The sequence below is a fragment of the Lutra lutra genome, chromosome 8 (genome assembly GCF_902655055.1).
Source record: "Lutra lutra chromosome 8, mLutLut1.2, whole genome shotgun sequence".
Classification (NCBI taxonomy): Eukaryota; Metazoa; Chordata; class Mammalia; order Carnivora; family Mustelidae; genus Lutra; species Lutra lutra.
This window is the reverse complement of record NC_062285.1, coordinates 52,852,644-52,875,526: the sequence shown is the minus strand read 5'-3', so window position 1 is coordinate 52,875,526 and position 22,883 is coordinate 52,852,644. Positions and strand designations below refer to the sequence as shown.

At 35.5% G+C, this 22,883-nt stretch overlaps 2 protein-coding genes across 2 annotated transcripts; both read right to left on the bottom strand.

The window, feature by feature from the left end:
* Window positions 1-798: 798 nt before the first annotated feature.
* Window positions 799-1,734, bottom strand: LOC125106711 (olfactory receptor 6C76-like). The gene has a single exon (XM_047741174.1). It carries the CDS (start codon window positions 1,732-1,734, stop codon window positions 799-801), a length of 936 nt encoding a protein of 311 aa, XP_047597130.1.
* Window positions 1,735-21,381: 19,647 nt separating this feature from the next.
* On the bottom strand, window positions 21,382-22,245 carry LOC125107751 (olfactory receptor 6C75-like). Its single transcript, XM_047743120.1, has one exon. It carries the CDS (start codon window positions 22,243-22,245, stop codon window positions 21,382-21,384), a length of 864 nt encoding a protein of 287 aa, XP_047599076.1.
* Window positions 22,246-22,883: the final 638 nt, after the last annotated feature.

Below are 22,883 nucleotides of genomic sequence, written 5' to 3'. Positions count from 1 at the left end.
AAGTTCCAAGAAAAAAAAAAGAAAAAAGAAAAAAAGAAAGAAAAAAGAAAAGTAAAAAGTAGAGGATATTGGATCATAGGAAACCAGGTTCCTTCCAAGGGAGTGTCTGATAAGCTCAAGGCTCAGCATCAGCACATTAAAAGAAAGTAATGGGCTGTGGAATAATCATCAGTGTAGTTCACTCAAAATGCTTTGTGTTAAAAATATTGGGATTTTACAGAAATGGCAATGCCATGCTTGTAGTAACTTTGGAATTTAGCCCAAAAAAGACATTAAGCAAGCTTTGTTATAATATTAAAGGATTAAATTCATGATGAAGATTTAATGCCTATGCCCCAAATAGCATTGACCAACATTTATAATATAAAAACCCCAGGAGATACAAGGACAAATAATGCACACTAGATATAGGAAACTTTACCTCACAGATGAAATTACTTTAATACTGAATGCTTACACACTGGGAGAAATAGCTTTTTAGGATTGTTTAGGATTTTACCTAGCTTTGATTGGTGTATAAAGAGAAAGTTCTTCCAATGATTGTTAAAAGTAAATTCTGGAATTCTTGTTAAGTGTTATCCTCATTTATGTGACATCAAATCATTCATGCTTAGAAATTTTTTAGGGCCTGTAAATGGGAAGGGATAGTTGAACTAAGTGAGGCCAAAATAGAATAAATGGAGAATAAGAGTTGAAGGAAAGGAAATTGAATATCACAGTGATTGGAGAATATAACAATGTTAATATTGTGTTAGACATAGGTTCTATTTAAAATTGAGGTCATGAATTTCTTTATGATTACAGTTTATTTGAGAAGCATTTGTTGGTTAAGTTCTTAAAAGACTGCTTTACCTGCTGGTTCCTTAAGGAGTAAATAAAAGGATTTAGCATTGGGGCAACAGAGGTGTTGAGCACAGCTATACCCTTGGTCAAACCCACTCCTTCTTTTGCTGACGTTTTGACATACATGAAAATGCAACTTCCATAAGAAATAGAGACAACAATCATGTGTGAGGAACAAGTGGAAAAGGCCTTTCTCCTTTGTTCAGCAGAGGGGATTCTCAGAATCGTTTTAAGGATGAATACATAGGAAAGAACCACTAATATTAAGGTTACCATGAGCGTGAATACTGCCAGGATGAACACCATGAGCTCTAGGAATGTTGTGTCTGTACAGGAGATCGACAGTATAGGAGAAGAGTCACAAGTGAAGTGGTCAATGATGTTGGAGTGGCAGAAATCCAGTTGAAGTCCCATGATCACAGGTGGAAAGATAATGAGAAATCCAGCTAGCCAGGAGCTAATTACAAGCTGGTTGCAGACTCTGCTGTTCATTATTGTTGTGTAATGCAGTGGCTTGCAGATAGCTACGTACCGATCATAAGACATAGCAGTCAAAAGAAAAAATTCTGTGGAGCCAAGGAGTATGAAGAAAAACTCCTGTGCCATGCAGGAATTATAGGAAATGGTCATATCTCCTGTTATAATGCTGACCAGAAATCTAGGAATACAAACTGTTGTGAATGAGATTTCTAGAAAAGAGAAATTCCTAAGGAAGAAATACATGGGAGTTTTAAGGTGAGGATCTACCAGAGTGAGGGTTATAATTGTCAGGTTTCCAGCTAAACTCAGTATATATGTGAAAAATAGAAATAGAAAAATTAAAATATTTAGTTTTGGGTCATTTGTTAATCCCAGAAGAATGAACTCTGTCACAGATGTTTGATTTTTCATTTCTTATTGCTGACTTCTTCCAAGTCTATAAATCCAAACAAAAAACAATTATTTTGTGAGTTCAGGATTTTTTTTTTTTTTTGGCACTTCTGCTGGTTTAAAAAATATGTAAAACAATAATGGAGCAACGAATTGTCCATCAAATTTTATTGAATTTTGAAAATATATATGAGCCAGCACAAAGAAACTTATGCCTAGTATCTTCCTTTTAGACCACTAGCCATTTAACATTGAGTAAATCACTTGGTAGGTCTCATGAACACATCTGTATATGAAAAATATGCTTATCAAATGTTTTACGTTCTTTTAAAAATTTGATCATATGTGTTTGAAAATTATAATACATAAAATATTATTTTATTTCTATTAAAATATTTTACTATGACCTCATGTTATAAAGAATTTTCTTAAAAAAGAACATTTGAAATTTGCTTTTAAAATAGTTTCTACAATTTATTCGAGATGTTTCATATCAGTCCTGCCTAAATAATTAATCACGTAAGAAAAGAATCAAGACTATAAAATCTGAAATTTACATAATCCTAAACAAACCAATAATTAAAACTTTTCCTTTCTGAATTAAATAGCAATCTGATACTTTTTAGAAGATATTGAAAGAGAAACATTTAAGTGATTTAAGTTACAAATTGATTAGAAAATGGAAAAAAGTAAATGAGGTAAGAAATGAAAAATATACTTACAGTTGAATAATCTTCTGTGGTAAAAGTTTGGCTTCTCAAATCCAAATGTTCTGTTGCCTTAGTTTAATTGAGTGTCAGTGTTTGAGTCTTTCCTTCTGGAGCTTTTTATAGACTTCACAATTTGCTTCTGCCTTTAATTTCATTATGCAAGAAGCTGTTTATGTAGTGTGTAGGTGGAATTTGGCAGGATGATCCTGGTCACATAGAGAAAGATGAAACATATTGAAGAATAAGTTTAGGAAAAAGTTTATTCCTGATGTTGGGGAGACCCTCATAGAAAGTTGACACAGCCCCAGTTGCTGGTAGAAATTGCAAGCCAAGTATTCAAGAGGTTCCATAACTGGTTATCCAGGAAGCAGTTGGTGACACAGTGGAAACAGGTTTACATACTGTTTCATGTAGTCAATCCATGTTGAGTTTGAAAGGCTGAGATCCAAATGGTCTTGCAAAAGTTTTTCATTGGGTAGCAGTATCTCTGGCACTAAGCCGTTGTTTAGGAGTAAAGCCAGAGGGATGGAGAAGGGAGGCCAGCAGCAAAATGGACCTCTGCTCTAAATTTCTGCCTGGTAACATGGAGAACTAGAGACTGAGCTTTCCTGGAATATGGGTAAGACTCTCAAAATAAATAAAAAGTAAGAGAAGGAGAAAAATGTGGATCGAGGCAGTAGTTACAGTGAAATAGGCAAACAGAGATGACAAAGTTGTATATTTTGCTGGTTAATTAAGTGAAGCTCTTCATTCAAAAGAAGGAGAAGCTCAAGCCATGAGTGATAATCAAGAAATGACAGGTATAAGAAAGAGGTGATCTGCATAGGAATGAAAAAAATTTTTGAGAGAGAAAATCCCTGAAATGTAGGGAACTATCCTAAGTTACAGTCCAAGAGCCCGCATTTAGTATCCCTTATTTTCCAAAATTTCCATAAAAATAAAAATATCCTAACTCTAGATGCTAGAAAGACCTACTAATATAACATTTTACCTGGCTCCCAGTAACTTTTGTAAAATAAAGATGAGTTGTAATTTTGTAAAAACTTGTTCTTCCTTTTCAGTGGGAAAAGTTGGTTTTCCAACTCTTGTTACCAAAACAGACTGGTTTTATCTGCCCTCCCCCCCCCTCAAAATAGTCACAGGAGATTCTTGCAAGAAAGCAATTAAATGTCTCTGGAAAGAGATGTCCCTGAGGAATGTATTCTAAAGTTTTGTTGAATAATTTTAATTAGGTAGCCTTGGGAAATGTTTTAAAAAACAAAACAAAACACTAAATGTCAGAGAGGTGTAGAGGTACAGAGAATAACAGTGAGGTAAAAAGCAGTCTTGGAATTTTCATATTGTCAATGTTGTATTTTTTTTTAAAAGATTTTATTTATTTATTTGAGAGAGAGAGAGTGAGAGAGAGCATGAGAGGGTAGAAAGTCAGAGGGAGAAGCAGACTCCCTATGGAGCTGGGAACCTGATGTGGGACTTGATCTTGGGACTCTGGGATCATGACCTGAACCAAAGGCAGTTGCTTAACCAACTGAGCCACCCAGGTGCTCAATGTTGTTGTTTTTACCTGAGATAAATGTCTGCTGAGGCACTCTAATCCAATTACATGTAAACTTGTGAAGAAGCAGAAAACTACAAGAAGAAGGGGCCACAAGTGTATAAAATATTCAAATATTTTGTTCATAAAAATGTATTGACAATAAACAAACAAACAATCTATTGGGATTACACACAAACAAAAAACCCACAACTTTTGCACAGTGAAGGAAACCATTAACAAAATGGAAAGGCAACCTCCTGAATAGGAGAAGATATTTACAAATGATATATCCATAAGGAGTTAATATCCTAATACATAAAGAAATTATACAATTCAACATAGAAAACCCCCAAATAACCCAAATAAAAATTGGACAGAGATTCTGAATAGGTGATTTTCCCAAGAGGATGTACAGATGGCTAACAGACACATGAAAATGTGTTCAACTTCATTAATCATCAGGAAAATACAAATCAATACCACAATGAGATATCACCTTACAACTGTCAGAATGGCTAGAATCAACAAGGCAAGAAACTCTGCTGGTAAGAATGTGCAGGAAAAGAGAATCCTCTCATGCCCTTTGATAGGAATCTAAATTGTGGCAGCCACTGTGGAAAAATGCATGGGATTTCCTCAAAGAATTAAAAATAAAAATACCATAAGATTCAGTCATCTAACTACTGCATGTTTATCCAAAGAAAACAAAAACACTGATTCCGAAAGATATATGCATCTTTCACTTATTGGAGCATTATTCACTATAGCTAAGATATGGAAGCAACTCAGTGTCCATTGATAGATGAATGGAAAAAGTAGATGTGATATATATACAATGGAATACTACTCAGCCAAAAACAAACAAACAAACAAACAAACAAACAAAAATGAACAAAAAAAGGAAAAATGAGATCTTGCCATCTGCAACCACATAGATGGACCTAGAGGGTATTACGATAAATGAAAGAAGTCAGAGAAAGACAAATACCATTTATATATGCAATCTAAAAAACAAAACAAGTTCTTAAACAGAAAAAACAGACTTCTAACTACAGGAAACAAACTAGTGGTTTTCCAGTCACAGTGGGGAGATGGATGGGGGGATGGGTGAAGTAAATAAAGGGGACAAAAGGTATAAATTTCCAGTTATAAAATAAATAATTCATGGAGATGAAAGCTACATCATAGGGAGTATAGTCAATATTATTGTGCTAATATATAGTATACTGCTTATAGTGATGAACACTGTGTAGAATTGTTGGATATGTTGTATACCTGAAACTAATATAACACGTATGTTAGTTATGTTTCAATAAAAAACAAGTAAACCAATTCTTTGTGATGTAGAATTTTAAAAATCAGCTTATAATTAAGTAGAAAGTTATGAAATCCTCATGTTTTAGAAAGCTCAATATTTTTAAGGTATCAATATTTAACAAATGTATTGATAGATTCAACAAAATTCCAATTAAGATATCATCAAGTTTTTTTTCTTCTTTTTCAAATAAATTTTTCATTTAGGACAGTTTTAGAACTATGGAAAAAATGTGAAGGTAGAGTTCCTATATGTCCTCAACACAATTTCTCCTATTATCATGTTAATATTTTAGACTCATTACAATTAGTGAACTGACACATTTATTGATACGTTGTTGGATTGATACATTATTATTAACTCTAAAGAACCTAATTTATTCAGATTTCCTTGATTTTTACCTACTGTTTCTGTTTTGTTCCTGGATCTCTTCCAGGGTACTACAATACATTAATCATCTCTTTAAGAGGCTTCTTTGGATGGGGCACTCTCTCAGAATTTTGATAATCTTGAGAATTTGAAGAACTCTGATCTAGTAGTTTGTATAATTGACCTTCATGGGGATTTATATGATGTTATGCTCAGATTAAATTAGGTTTATGTGTTTTGGGAAAGAAACCCATGAGGTTAAATTTGCCACTTACTCATCCATATCATGAATTTTTACTATCAGAATAATTTATCATTTTTCATGGGAACTTTGATCACCTGATAAAGGCACTAATTGTTAGGGCCCTCCACAAATTTGCTGTCCTCCCATCCTGCACTTTCCACATTGTACTCTGTGGAAGGAAGTCACTATGAACAGCTGACATTGACGGAATGGGAATTATGCTCTGCCTAGAAGATGGGGTATCTGTATAAATTATTTGGAATTCTTTTATATGGGAAATTTGTGTTCTTCTCCATTTATTAATTTACTCATAAATCTCCATTTATTTATATCCAGTATGGGCTAATGGATCCTTATTTTATACTTCTGAGTTATAGCCAATACAATTTATTTTGTTGCTAAATTTTTCTAGCTTTGGCCATTGGGAGGCCTTTTAATTGGCTACTCTTCCATTTGATATCCAACCATCATAGTGTGTTTTTTAAAAATCACATCCTTGTTTTCTGGTACTATAAGATGTTTCAGGGTCATCTTATATATCACTTACCAGATCCCACTAAGCAGACACTTGTGCAATAATACTTGGTTACTCTTATTGGAACAGGATGGTATTAGAAACCAAGATCGGGGATCTAGGTGTGTTCATTGCTACCATGGTGTTATATCTTCTAGACCCTCTAAGAAGACAGAGCCAGGAAATATATAGGATCCTAATAACTTGTATATAAATACATAAGTATTACTATATGCAACCTTCCTCCCCTTCTTCTCTGTAAACTCCCACTCCAAAAGTGAGAATCCTGGTTCCACTGATCACCACCCATTTACTTATTGTTGAAGTTCTGTAGTAGGTCTATGATCCATTTTGAGTTAAATTTTGTGAAAGGTCTGTGTCTAGATTTATTTTTTTATATGAATGTCCAATTCTACATTTGTGGAAAAGATTTTCTCTGTTGAATTGCCTTTGCTCTTTGTCAAAGATCAACTGTATGTGTGTTGTCCTACCTGTGGAATTTCTATTCTGCTTCATTGATCTTTATGTATATTCTATTGTCAATACCCTGCTGTCTTCATTAATTTATCTTTATAGTGAGCATATTGTATTTTACCTTTAATTATTTCTTCTTCCATGTTCATCCTTTCTTTGTGTATGTAGAGTAAGTTTTCTGATAGGTATAATTTTCTTCTGCCTGAAGAACTTTTGAAGAATTCCTTGAAGTTCAGGCCTGCTGATAATGAATTCCTTCATTTTGGTTGTCTGACAAAGTCTTTATTTCTCCTTGACCTTTGAAGTATAACTTAACTGTGTGTGGGTTAGTGGTTTTTCTCTTTAAACACTTGAAATATTTAATTCTATTCCCCTCTTGCGTGCATATTTTCTGATTAAAAGTGGGCTGTAATTTCACTTTTGTTTTTCTCTAGATAAGCTATATTTTTCCCATCTTTTATTTAAGGATTTTCTCTCTTTTTTCTACATTTTTCTCTAGATAAACTGTATTTTTCCCATGTTTTATTTGAAGATTTTCTTGTGTTTTCTGAATTTGAATATTATATGGGTAGTTGAATTTTTGTGCACGTAGTTTATCTAATTTTCCTGTGTCCATGTTTTAGTTTCTGTCATTAATTTTGGAAAGTTCTGCAACCACTATTTTTTCAAATATTTCTTTTTCTCATTTCTATCTTCTTTTTCTGGTGTTCCAATGATACTATGTTACAAGTTTGGATTTGTCCCAAATTCTTGGATGCTGTTTTGTTAATTTTTTTTTCTCTTGCATTTAGTTTGGTAGGTTTTTATAAGCTGTCTTCAGGAATCACTGGTTCTTTCCTCTGCCTTGTTCAGTCTACTAACATGCCTATCAAAGGCTTTCTTCATTTTAGTTGTAAGTGGTTCTTTTTTTTTAAGCTCGAATTTCCTTTGACTCTTTCTTATAGGTTTCATTTCTACACTTAATTTTGTCATCTGTCACTGCATGCTTTCTACTTTTTCTTTTAGAGCCCTTACCATATTAATCATAGTTGTTTTCAACTCCTTGCTAGATATCTTTAACATCTCTGTTATATTTGTTCTAATTCTGTAGCTTGCTTTATCGTCAGATGGTAGGTAGGGTATTTTTGTTTGTTTTATTTTTTTTCCTTTGCTATGCATTGCAATTTTTTATTGTTGAAATATAAACTGATGTAAACAGGCCATTAGTATGAGGATTTAGAATAATCTTGCTAAGATAATTTTGCTGGGATGTGTTTAATATTTGCTGCAGCTGAAGCTATAGGTTGAAGATGTTTTCATATCCTTTAGTGTCTTTGTTTTTTGTCTCCCTTTCTGTAAGTATTCTTTCCAAGAAAGAGAAGAGCTCTACAGCTGTAATCCACTGTTACATTGTATATTGTGTGGTAGTAGTTGTGGGAAAAGGATAGTGTTTGGGAATCTTATGATTGCCTTGAACATTTTAAGCTTGTGTCTCTATGATGTGATTTTCACAACCGTTTCTCTAGAGTATAATTGTCCCAAACATCTGCCTTTGAGTTGAGACCTAAGGTTTAGAGAGGATTAGATTGTGAGTAATGTGCTTTGCCCAGTTAGGATAATGATATAGTAAAGTTCACTGAAAAATAGGCTTTTGTAATGGAGAACAATTTTGGTGTGTCTAGAAATGGTTATTTTTCCTTCAGCAGGAAGGGGTTTCTCTGTTTTTCACAAAAATGTCTGCAGGTAACCTCCATGAAAGTGTGAGGTCATTCTGAATTCTCTAATGCTAGTCCACACTTATTCTCAACAATTTGTCAATACCACTTAAGTATTCCTACCATTTTATGGCTCCAGCAGTTGTATTCCAGGTAAGCAGATCTCACCCATGACTCTGAATTTGTTCCACTTTTCAGTTTGCAAGGTAGCCGTTTACCCTATGACCTCAGTTCTCTGAAAAGTCAAAGACATGTTATCAATTTTCAGTTTGTTTAGCATTTTATTTTCTAAGAATGGGAATTCAAGTTCTTTGAGTCAAGCTTACAGTGAAAGTTTTTGTGGTTGTTGTTGTTGATATCACAAGCCTAATCTAAAATTTCTATGGGAAGCCAAAAAACCTAAAATAGTCAAATTATCTTTTTATTTTGTTATGGATTTTTATATAATAAAATTACTAAGCCATTATTTGTTATAAAGCAGATTAATTAAGAGAATATGGTATTGGCAAAATAAAAGATATATAGATCCAGGGACAGAATATAGAGTCCAAAAATAGACTCAAATGTATATGCTCAATTAACTTTTTTAAAAAATGCCCAAAAGATTAAATGACAACACAATATTTTGCAATAAATAGTGCTGGAAAAGTTGGACATCCATAAGCAAAATCTGAACCACAGCATATATCTTTTATTATACAAAAAATATAACTCAAAATGCAACTTCTATTTAAATATGAAAACTGCAGCTTTGTAATTTCCACCAAGTGGTGAATCCATGTATCCACATAAACAAGGAATAAACAAATGATATATGAAAATACTTGGATGAATCATAAAAGCATTTTACAAGGTTATAGACACTCAAAAGCTACATACTATATGATTCCTTTTCTATGATGATACAAAATAAACAAAACCAAAGGACAATGGACCGGTGGATTCTTCAAGAGCTGTGAGTAAGGAGTAGGGGTTGACTATAGAAATGCATGAGAAAATATTTTGAAGTGATTGAGATAATATTAATTTCGACTGTGCTTGTAGATATACAACTGCATACATTTGTCAAATTTTATAAAAGCATGCAGCTGAAATTTACTGTTTGTAATTTTTAATTCTCTAAGCCTGACCAAAACCCAGAACAGAAACAAAAATACAGAGTTAACTTTGGTGGTGTGAAAAGAAAAGCAGTGTCAGTATGGTGACATGTCTTTTGAGATCTATATTTTTAGGGACAGAAAAGCTGGAAGTTTCTATGTTAAAATATGGTGTTTGGTATGTTAGCCTGGGAATTAGAAGTATGCATTTTTTTTTGTTGTTATTTTAAACTGCAATCATTAACTTTATATGCACTTCTGTAGATGGGGCACATTTAACAATAAAAACAAAGCAAATAGTAATGCAAGAATTTAATTTTAAAAGTCAGTATTTCCATTATACCCAAATTATTTAATTTTGGATCTATTTATGCTTACGATAAAATGTCAAATGTGAAATTAAACTTTGCGATGGGTTATATAGTTTATTTTCAAATTATCTTTAGATCCACTTAATTAAAAATTTATAATTACTATTTTTCACGTGTAATTATGAGCCTCTCTTCTGTGTATTGAAAGCAGACTTCAGATTCAGCTCTTCCACTTGAGAGCATGACACCTGTTGGAATTTAATTTTCCTGGAGGTCCTGTTCCTTCAAAGCTTTTGCAATAGTATATGGTTACAGAAACATAATACCATAAGGACATGATTGGGAGACAGGGAGCATAGAAAAGGCAAGGCTGATTTTACTTACCTGAAACACAGAAATGATGATAAGGTCACTGTGAAGATTAAATGAGACAATACATTTGCAGTGATCAAACAATTGTAAATGTATTCTGCACTGTTAACATTCAATACATGGAACTTACTGTGACTGATATCAATGTAGCGTTTGGATTAGTACTTCTTGCTTTGTCCCAAGGTTTTCTTGGTTTCTGCTATCAAATGAGAACAAAATTTTAAAATGCTATTGTATTCATAATACTGTCCCTTATATAGTTATGGAATTGACTACATAATGTTGTTCCCAGGCTTATGGTGTGCTCAGATCATGTTATTTATATGTGGACTATACCCTCCAGGATGCTCACTGATTTTGAGGAGTGTATAGAAAGACTCTTTTTCATTAGGTAACAGATTAAGTCTTTGCTCAATATTTCTAGAAATTGGGAAGGAACAACATAAGGAATGGAGAAAGTCCTGGAAAAGGGCCCTTGTTCCCTGATAGCTCCCTTTCCCTACTTCCCATTTTTCCATTAATTTTGAGATGGAATGCTATTTTAGACCATGTCATCCATATTACTTAAAAGTATTCTTTTCTAGGGCAGTTCAAATGATGACTGTAAGGATATTCTCAAGGGTGCAGAGAGACTATATGGGACTCAGTCTCCAGAGAATAATAAATTCAACCCTGGGTACGGCTAAGAAGTAGTATTAGAAGAGATAGTTTTATGTGTTTTAGTTCTTTTCACAGTGTTCCTCATCTGACGTCATATTGTCTTCAAATGTTTACACGTAGTTTGTTCCTTGTTACTACTTCATCCCAGAAGTGAATATGACAGAAACTGGCATTTTTTTCACTCCTTATTTGCACCACTATCTACTCTTATTGCATTCCCTGTGTTCACTGAAAAGTTCACAATGAATTGTGTCTCTTCAGACAGAGTCCTGGATATCATCACTTCCTCTATTTATCCCCACAGTCTTGCATTTGTACCCCACCATCACCTCAAGAAAGTTTGTTTCCTGAAAATCCCTCTTATTTATTTTTAGTTTTTTAGTTTTACATCCTCAGAACTGTTGTTTTAATTCTGGATGTTACAATTCTAAGTTTGAACCATTACAAAACCCTGACCTTCCTTCAAGTTGTCCTATGCATTGTAACCAGAGTTCATTTTTATCTGCTATACCCCTTCAATGAGTACTAGCTGCTATAGGAAAAAATCCAAGTTGGTGCCTGGAAACAGTTTTTGGAATTATTTCAAATATTGAGAGTGATATATTTTTTTTTTTGGGTGAGTCAATACTTTATTATTTATTTATTTAAATTTGGAGATAGCTACATGATTATCTTTATTTTAATAATATTTAATTTTTTAAATAAACATATAATGTATTATTAGCCCCAGGGGTACAGGTCTGTGAATCGCCAGGTTTACACACTTCATAGCACTTACCATAGCACATACCCTCCCCAATGTCCATAACCCCACCAGCCTCTCCCTACTGCCCTCCCCCAGGCCCTCCTCAGTTTGTTTTGTGAGATTAAGTGTCTCTTATGGTTTGTCTCCCTCCCAATCCCATCTTGTTTCATTTATTCTTTTCCTACTCCCCAAACCTCCCACATTGCATCTCCACTTCCTCATATCAGGGAGATCATATGATAGTTGTCTTTCTCCAATTGGCTTATTTCACTAAGCATAATACCCTCTAATTCCATCCACGTCATTGCAAAAGGCAAGATGTCATTTCTTTTGATGGCTGCATAGTATTCCATTGTATATATATATACTACATCTTCTTTATCCATTCATCTGTTGATGGACATCTCGTTTCTTTCCATAGTTTGGCTATTGTGGATATTGCTTCTATAAACATTCAGGTGCATGTGCCCCTTTGGATCCTATGTTTGTATCTTTAGGGTAAATATCCGGTAGTGCAATTGCTGGGTCATACTGTAGCTCTATTTTCACCTTTTTGAGGAACCTCCATGCTGTTTTCCAGAGTGGTTGCACCAGCTTTCATTCCCACAAACAGTGTAGGAGGGTTCCCCTGAGAATGATAATTTTTAACATTAAATTTACACATGGGATAAGAAGATTATTTATGTGCTTATTACAGCAGAATCAATTTTGACTCACAGTATATACAGATGAATGATTCCTTTCCTTATTAAGAAACTAAAGGTTCATTGTTTTGAAATCTTCAGGTCATCTCAAAAGTACACACAAGGGGGCACCTGGGTGGCTCAGTTGGTGGGGCATCTGGCTCTTGATTTTGGCTTGCATCGTGATCTTGGGATCATGGGATTGAGCCCCCTGTCAGGTTTTGTGCTGGGCATAGAGACTGCTTGGGAATATCTCCTCCTTGTCCCTCTGCCCCTCCCTGCTCAACGTCTCTCTTTCTCAAAAATAAATAAATAAATAAATAAATAAATAAATAAAATTACACATATGTACTCATGCTGCTCTCAAATCTTTACATAAAGATTTAGTTTAGGTGTTAATATAGGATACTGTATATATACACACACACAGTTAAGAAGATAGCGTACAGGATATCACTGCTCTTACAGATTTATATATGCTGGAAAATGAAAAGTTAACAGGGAAAATAGCAGCAAGAACCATATCCTAGGAAAGTGGAAAGAAAGAGATGATACTGAGAATGGTCTATTTTTGCTATTGCCAGAGCCAACTGCCTTCCAAGCCTTCATTCACCCACTCATTCATTCATTTCTTCAGTAAAAACATTGTCCATTTGATTTGTGGATTCTAGTACGTGGTTAGTGATATGAAGTTTTCCTCATTCAAATTGCATATTACTCTCAGCTCCGAGTATTCACTCTTCCTTAAAAACTCAGCAAATCATCAGATCACTTAGTATGCAATCAATGAATTTAAGATAATATCTTTAATGTTTTTAATCATCTCCTTAGTGTAAATAAAAGGAGAAAACCTTAAGCAATTGAATATGCTATAAAATCTATTCACATAGTTTTTAACTAATACATAGTTTCTAATAACTGATTCTCTTCATGTGGAATTTGCCAGATAGCATGTTTGGCCACATAAATGGGAGAAAAGACCATGCTTTGTCCAATGTTCTCTGCATGTTATTTCATAAATTTTTTTTAAATTAATTTTTTTATTTTTTCAGCATAACAGTATTCATTATTTTTGCACCACACCCAGTGCTCCATGCAATCCGTGCCCTCTACAATACCCACCACCTGGTGCCCCCAACCTCCCACTCCCCACCCCTTCAAAATTCTCAGATCGTTTTTCAGAGTCCATAGTCTCTCATGGTTCACCTCCCCTTCCAATTTCCCTCAACTCCCTTCTCCTCTCCATCTCCCCTTGTCCTCCATGCTATTTGTTATGCTCCACAAATAAGTGAAACCATATGATAATTGACTCTCTCTGCTTGACTTATTTCACTCAGCATAATCTCTTCCAGTCCTGTCCATGTTGCTACAAAACTTGGGTATTCATCCTTTCTTTTTCTTTTTCTTTTTTTTTTTTTTTTACAGCTTTATAAACATATATTTTTATCCCCAGGGGTACAGGTCTGCGAATCGCCAGGTTTACACACTTCACAGCACTCACCATAGCACATACCCTCCCCAATATCCATAACCCCACCCCCCTCTCCCAACCCCCTCCCCCCATCAACCCTCAGTTTGTTTTGTGAGATTAAGAGTCACTTATGGTTTGTCTCCCTCCCAATCCCATCTTGTTTCATTTACTCTTCTCCTACCCCCTCAACCCCCCATGCCGCATCTCCTCTCCCTCATATCAGGGAGATCATATGATAGTTGTCTTTCTCCGATTGACTTATTTCACTAAGCATGATACCCTCTAGTTCCATCCACGTTGTCGCAAATGGCAAGATTTCATTTCTTTTGATGGCTGCATAGTATTCCATTGTGTATATATACCACATCTTCTTTATCCATTCATCTGTTGATGGACATCTAGGTTCTTTCCATAGTTTGGCTATTGTAGACATTGCTGCTATAAACATTCGGGTGCACGTGCCCCTTCGGATCACTACGTTTGTATTTTTAGGGTAAATACCCAGCAGTGCAATTGCAGGGTCATAGGGTAGTTCTATTTTCAACATTTTGAGGAACCTCCATGCTGTTTTCCAGAGTGGTTGCACCAGCTTGCATTCCCACCCACAGTGTAGGAGGGTTCCCCTTTCTCCGCATCCTCGCCAGCATCTGTCATTTCCTGACTTGTTAATTTTAGCCATTCTGACTGGTGTGAGGTGATATCTCATGGTGGTTTTGATTTGTATTTCCCTGATGCCGAGTGATATGGAGCACTTTTTCATGTGTCTGTTGGCCATCTGGATGTCTTCTTTGCAGAAATGTCTGTTCATGTCCTCTGCCCATTTCTTGATTGGATTATTTGTTCTTTGGGTGTTGAGTTTGCTAAGTTCTTTATAGATTTTGGGCACTAGCCCTTTATCTGATATGTCATTTGCAAATATCTTCTCCCATTCTGTCAGTTGTCTTTTGGTTTTGTTCACTGTTTCCATTGCTGTGCAAAAACTTTTGATCTTGATAAAATCCCAAAAGTTCATTTTTGCCCTTGCTTCCTTTGCCTTTGGTGATGTTCCTAGGAAGATGTTGCTGGGGCTGACGTCGAAGAAGTTGCTGCCTGTGTTCTCCTCAAGGATTTTGATGGATTCCTTTCTCACATTGAGATCCTTCATCCATTTTGAGTCTATTTTCGTGTGTGGTGTAAGGAAATGATCCAATTTCATTTTTCTGCATGTGGCTGTCCAATTTTCCCAACACCATTTATTGAAGAGGCTGTCTTTGTTCCATTGGACATTCTTTCCTGCTTTGTCGCAGATGAGTTGACCATAGAGTTGAGGGTCCATTTCTGGGCTCTCTATTCTGTTCCATTGATCTATGTGTCTGTTTTTGTGCCAGTACCATGCTGTCTTGATGATGACAGCTTTGTAATTGAGCTTGAAGTCCAGAATTGTGATGCCACCAACTTTGGCTTTCTTTTTCAATATTCCTTTGGCTATTCGAGGTCTTTTCTGGTTCCATATAAATTTTAGGATTATTTGTTCCATTTCTTTGAAAAAAATGGAGGGTACTTTGATAGGAATTGCATTAAATGTGTAGATTGCTTTAGGTGGCATAGACATTTTCACAATATTTATTCTTCCAATCCAGGAGCATGGAACATTTTTCCATTTCTTTGTGTCTTCCTCAATTTCTTTCATGAGTACTTTATAGTTTTCTGAGTATAGATTCTTAGTCTCTTTGGTTAGGTTTATTCCTAGGTATCTTACAGTTTTGGGTGCAATTAGGGTTAGGTTGTGTACCTGAGACCTTTCTTGTTTCTTGAGAAAGGCTTGTACCGCTATATATTTTCCTCTCAGGACTGCCTTTGTTGTGTCCCACAGATTCTGAACCGTTGTGTTTTCATTATCATTTGTTTCCATAAATTTTTTCAATTCTTCTTTAATTTCCTGGTTGACCCATTCATTCTTTAGAAGGATGCTGTTTAGTCTCCATGTATTTGGGTTCTTTCCAAATTTCCTCTTGTGATTGAGTTCTAGCTTCAGAGCATTGTGGTCTGAAAATATTCAGGGAATGATCCCTATCTTTTGATACCGGTTGAGACCTGATTTAGGACCGAGGATGTGATCTATTCTGGAGAATGTTCCATGTGCACTAGAGAAGAATGTGTATTCTGTTGCTTTGGGATGAAATGTTCTGAATATATCTGTGATGTCCATCTGGTCCAGTGTGTCATTAAGGCCTTGATTTCCTTGTTGATCTTTTGCTTGGATGATCTGTCCATTTCAGTGAGGGGAGTGTTAAATTCCCCTACTATTATTGTTTATTGTTGGTTTGTTTCTTTGATTTTGCTATTAATTGGTTTATATAGTTGGCTGCTCCCACGTTAGGGACATAGATATTTAAAATTGTTAGATCTTCTTGTTGGACAGATCCTTTGAGTATGATATAGTGTCCTTCCTCATCTCTTATTACAGTCTTTGGCTTGAAATCTAATTGACCTGATGTAAGAATTGCCATTCCTGCTTTCTTCTGATGTCCGTTTGCATGGTAAATTGTTTTCCCCCCCTCACTTTAATTCTGGAGGAGTCTTCAGGTCTAAAATGAGTTTCTTGTAGGCAACATATGGATGGGTTTTGTTTTTTATCCATTCTGATACCCTGTGTCTTTTGATTGGGGCATTTAGTCCATTAACATTCAGGGTAACTATTGAGCGATATGAATTTAGTGCCATTGTATTGCCTGTAAGGTGACTGTTACTGTCTATTGTCTCTGTTCCTTTCTGAAATACTACTTTTAGGCTCTCTCTTTGCTTAGAGCACCCCTTTTAATATTTCCTGTAGAGCTGGTTTGGTGTTTGCAAATTCTTTCAGTTTTGTTTGTCCTGGAAGCTTTTAATCTCTCCTTCTATTTTCAATGATAGCCTAGCTGTATATAGTATTCTTGGCTGCATATTTTTCTCATTTAGTACTCTGAATATATCATGCCAGCTCTTTCTGGCCTGCCAGGTCTCTGTGGATAAGTCTGCTGCCAATCTAATATTTTTACCATTGTATGTTACAGACTTCTTTTCCTGGGCTGCTTTCAGGATTTTCTCTTTGTCACTAAGACTTGTAAATTTTACTATTAGGTGACGGGATGTGGACATATTCTTATTGATTTTGAGTGGGTTCTCTGCACCTCCTGGATTTTGATGCTTGTTGCATTTGCCATATTGGGGAAATTCTCTCCAATAATTCTCTCCAATATACCTTCTGCTCCCCTCTCTCTTTCTTCTTCTTCTGGAATCCCAATTATTCTAATGTTGTTTCTTGTTATGGTGTCACTTATCTCTCGAATTCTCCCCTCATGGTCCAGTAGCTGTTTGTCCCTCTTTTGCTCAGCTTCTTTATTCTCTGTCATTTGGTCTTCTATATTGCTAATTCTTTCTTCTGCCTCATTTATCCTAGCAGTGAGAGGCTCCATTTTTGATTGCACCTCATTAATAGCTTTTTTGATTTCAACTTGGTTAGATTTTAGTTCTTTTATTTCTCCAGAAAGGGCTTTTATATCTCCCAAGAGGGTTTCTCTAATATCTTCCATGCCTTTTTCGAGCCCAGCTAGCATCTTGAGAATCATCATTTTGAACTCTAGATCTGACATATTACCAATGTCTGTATTGATTAGGTCCCTAGTCTTCAGTATTGCCTCTTGTTCTTTTTTTTGTGGTGAATTTTTCCGCCTTGTCATTTTGTCCAGATAAGAGTATATGAAGGAGCAAGGAAAATACTAAAAGGGTGGCACAGACCCAAGAAAATATGCTTTAAGCAAATCAGAAGAGATCCCAAATCGGGGGGGGGGAGGGGAGAAAGGGGATAAAAAGAGGGTCAGAAAAAAAAAAGAAACAATTAAAAAAAGAAAATGAATAAAGAATAAATATAAAAAAGAAAAAATATATATATATTAGATAAACTAGTTAAAAACATTAAGAAAGAAAAGGGTAGAAGTTAAAATAAAATTTAGCAGAATAAGAAAAAAATTTGAAAAAAAAATTAAATTAACTGCAAGACTAAAGAATCATGGGGAGAAAGCCATGAGTTCAGTGCTTTGCTTTCTCCTCCTCTGAAATTTTGCTGCTCTCCTTGGTATTGAACCTGTACTCCTTGGTAGGGGAACTTGGTCCTGGCTGGGTATCTTGTTGATCTTCTAGGGAAGGGGCCTGTTGTAGTGATTCTCAAGTGTCTTTGCCCCAGGCGGAATTGCACCACCCTTACCAGGGGCTGGGCTGAGTAATCGGCTTGGGTTTGCTTTCAGTAGCTTTTGTTCCCTGAGCGCTTTCAGTAGAGTTCTGGAAGACAGGAATGAAAATGGCAGCCTCCCAGTCTCTGGCCTGGAGGAGCCGAGAGCTCGGGGCCCCACTCCTCAGTGCTTCCTCAGAGAAATGCGCCCAATTACTCCCTTCTCCCTGGCCTCCAGCCACTCTCTGAGCTCACCGAGCCTGCGACCTGTTCAAGGTAACCCCGAGCTGGGAGCTCACTCCTTGGCTCTGTCTCTGTAGCCGGCTTCCCTGTTCTAATACCTGCAAGCTCTGCGACACTCAGACACCCCCGATCCTTCTGTGACCTTTTGGGACCTGAGGCCACGCTGACCCCGCATGGGCTTCACCCTGGTTTAGCCTCTGGAGCGGTGTCCCTCAGTGGAATAGACTTTTAAAAGTCTTGATTTTGTGCTCCATTGCTCCGCTGCTTGCCTGGAGCTGTCCCCTCCCCCTGCGGTCTATCTTCCCATCACTTTGAATTCACTTCTCCACCAGTCCTACCTTTCAGAGAGTGGTTGATTTTCTGTTTCTAGAATTGCTGTTCTTGTTCTCTTCGATCTCCCATTGGATTTGTAGTTGTTTGCAATCTTTAGAGAAGCTATCTAGCTGATCTCCTGCTACCTGATGTAGTCTCAGCCTGCTACTTCTCTGCCATCTTGACTCCTCCCCCTTCTGAACATTTTTATACATAAAACAAAATGAAGGCTTTTCTGAATTTGTCTTTTTGTATGATTCTTAGATCTTGCCATCAGTAAGTTTTAGTGATTATAACTTTTCCTTCAGCCATTCATCACTTGTAATTAAGATCCCAAAAGATTCAGTAGCCCATAAATGACTAATAGTCTATTGGGAGTATTTTGTAATCTCCAGAATTTGAGGAATGCTTCCTGGGAATATGAGTCAATGAAATTCTAATTTGCAGTATTATTAAGAAATTTGTATTCTAAACTCCCATTTAACTTTATGTTTATCAGAATCAACTTTCAAGATGATAATTCACCAATGGAAATAAATTACTGTTTATGTTTTCCATAACCATGAAACAAGAAAATGACAGTAATTGCCATTTGAATTTTAAAAAGATTGACACAGGTGTGCTCTGTGTGGTCATTACATACATGTAATTTTCCCTATTGTTAAAGGGAAAGTATTTTAGAATGTTACTATGAACAATAATAGGAATTTAAATACTTTTGAAAGCCTTTAAAAACATGACCTCCTGCATATATCTGATACATTTCCCCAACCATCACATTTGCAATATAAATTTCATTATTTCATAATAATTTAAAATAGTATTTAAACTTACACCTACTAACAAGGTGAATATTAGAAACAATATCTTCAGAGAAGTTTCTGTCGATTAAGAGGATCAACTTTCCCTTACCCTTATTTTCCTTCCTTTATCTCTTTACTTCTCTGTCAACCTACATACCTATCTATTATATATGCCATATATACAGTATATATTTATTTACTTAACATTTTCATATCATTTGTATACTCTCCTAATTTTTACTTTTGCATTTCTGCTTTCTTGTTACATTCTTACAAAAGCAAACCTATATAATTTCATTTCTTTACAAATTATCCAACAAAGAATTTAAATTGAATAAAATTATCATTTAATTTTCATTTTGTAGTAATATGTTAAACGTGTTTTTAAAAAAATGTAACCCATTTCATGGAAGGACAATGGTAAGAAGTGAGCGAGTGCTCATGAACACTCTTGTCTGTCCATAAGAAATAAGAAAAGCTAATGCTATCTTGGACTTACAAACTGTGTAGAGCTCTTTACATCAACCTATGTATCAGGCTAAGCTGGAGATCAAAAAGCCAAAGTCAAATCCACTTACCTGGTATTGAATTAAATTCACAACTACTGTTGTCAACCAATTTTCTTAGTAATACCTTGGAGTCAAGGGGCTCATTAACTATAGGAACCAGGCTTGGGCACATTTTTTACATTCTCTGACACTTACAAGAGTCATTTTCTTGGATTTGGGTGAGGGAGGTAGAACCTGCTGTGAAAGAGGCAATAGAAAGATAGAGACAGTATGTAGATTTGCTGCTAAAGGAAAACTAAAGCATAAGAAACTCACATATCATCATTTCCAAGATATTCTCTGGAGTCTACCTCTCACACTATTCTAGATTCTGAATTTGTCGTTTTCATGTCAGTAGAAAAGACCATCTTGGTATCAGTTGGAAGAGTCTGAACATAAATATGAAATCTATTAGGATAGCTTAATTTACTTTTATAGACAACTCTTTTCCCTCTCAAATATTCTTGTCAGAAATAGAGAAATCTTCAGTTAGCCTATATTTTTAGAACACAAAGTAAATTTCATCTTTTCTTTTACACTGAAACTGCTATTTTTTCTAAAAAAAACTAATACAAAATGGATGCAACCTCATTCAAATGGCAAAGATAGATCTGACAGCAGATTTTGTCTTAAATTTCTTTTTAATTTTTCAACATGTTTCAATCACACTTTATTGGTAAATTCATGGAGACATTTTAATAATGCTTTTAACTTTAAACATGTTTTCTTGAGACCCTTTGGTGGCTTAGTTTGTTAAGCATCTGCCTTCAGCTCAGGTCGTGATCCCAGGGTCCTGGGATTGACTCTTGCATTGGCTCTTTGCTCAGCAGGAAACCTGTCTCTCCCTCTGCCTCCTGCTCCCCCTGCTTGTGCTCTCTCTCTCTCTGACAAATACATAAAATCTCTAAGAATGTTTTCTTGGTGATAAAGATGAAATTTAAGAAATATTAATTGATGCATATTTTATTTGACATAAAATATGTTGTATATTTGTATGTGATTTTTAGTAGCTTCTTACAGTATAGCAACCTGTATCTTTTCTATGAACGTATAAGCAGCTTTGCTTTGATGTGAGAAACAATGTAGATTATTGACATCTGAAATTTAGTTACACAGGATGAGAGTGACTGTTTCCTATTTAGAAAACCAGTTAGGACTTGGTTTTTAGGCTAATAAGGAAGAGAGGCATTGATGATATATATATGCCGGTTTGAAGAACGAATTGAGGTGTTTAAAGAATTTAGGTAGAGAAAGAATTCTTCATTCAACTTTGTTTTCAGGGATTTACTTTTTGCATGACCACATTCATTTATTTGAAGAGAAGACCATTCTCTGGACCATGTTTTTGAAGGCTTGCTTTACCTGCTGATTTCTTAGTGTTTATATGAAAGGATTCAAGAGAGGAGCCACTGAGGTATTAAGCACAGCTACTCCTTTATTTAAAGTCACCCTTTCCCTTGTGGAAGGCTTAATGTACATGAAGATACAGCTACCATAGGAGAGGGAGACCACTATCATGTGGGAGGAACAAGTGGAAAAGGCTTTTTTCCTTTGACTCGTGGAAGGAATTCTCAGAATTGTCCGGATGATGTATGTGTAAGAGAGAATAACTAGTGTTAAGGTGACCATAAGTGTTACCACCACTAAAAAAAATGCCATGAGTTCTAGAAAGCGAGTGTTTGTACAAGAAAGCTGTAGAATTGGAGAAGAGTCACAGATAAAATGATTGATTATATTGGAGTCACAGAAATCCAACTTCAGCAGCAGCATTACTGGTGGAAAGATGACCAAGAATCCTGCAAGCCATGAGCTAAAGACGAGAAGGAAGCACACTCTGTTGCTCATGATGGTCATGTAATGTAGAGGTTTGCAGATGGCCACGTAGCGGTCATAGGACATGGCAGCCAGAAGGTAAAACTCTGTCACCCCCAAGAAGATAAAGAAAAATAGCTGACTCACACAACTGTTGTAGGTAATGGTTCTGTCCCTCATCATGATAGTGACAAGGAATCTGGGAATGCAGACAGATGTGAATGATATTTCTAGGAATGAGAAGTTTCGAAGGAAGAAATACATTGGAATCTGCAGGTGATGATCTGTAAGGGTGAGGGTGATAATGATCAGGTTCCCAGTCACGCTGAGCATGTAGGTAACAAGAAGAAATATGAAAAGTACAACCTGCCACTGTGGGTCATCTGTCAACCCGAGAAGAATAAACTCTGTCACTGTTGTGTGATTTCTCATTATTTTCCTTCTTTATGATGGTATTTTTTGTTTCAGCTGAAAATAGATAAAAAAATAAGAAAGTAATGACACCAGAAAAGAAACACACACACACACACACACACACACACAGGAATATAGACACACTTTTTAAAAAAAAATCATTGCTGCCTTATGTTTTAAGAGAGAAATGATTTTGTGGTATGTAGAAACAAAATACTTATTAAAACTGACATATTATTATGTAATGTATCAATTATTCCTATATTTCTTTCATTGTATTCTCATATATCTTATTATAAATCCTTGTCTTCTGAATGTTTTGATATATTCCTGAAAACAAAACAAAAAAAGAGACTTCTGAGATGAAAATCTAAAACTCAGAGCTTACTCCCAGCGTACTGCAAAATTTTGAAGGTACTTTTTTGTTGCTTTCTTCTTCATATATTTTTTAACATTTCGATTTTGAATACATATTTCTGTTTTATTTTCCCATTCAACTTTTTGCAATCTACAGAGACCATTTGCCCATCTGGTAGAGTAATGTGCATCTGATAGCAGTATATAGATATAGTAAGCATTCAAGGTAAGCTTTTGGGAGACAAAGATTATTTCCTATTACTCTTCCTTTTTTTTTTTAGTTTTGGCTTTAACATAAC

Excerpts from the sequence above, each read along its gene's own strand:
- LOC125106711 (XM_047741174.1), bottom strand. The coding sequence starts at position 1,734 with ATGAAAAATCAAACATCTGTGACAGAGTTCATTCTTCTGGGATTAACA.
- LOC125107751 (XM_047743120.1), bottom strand. The coding sequence starts at position 22,245 with ATGAGAAATCACACAACAGTGACAGAGTTTATTCTTCTCGGGTTGACA.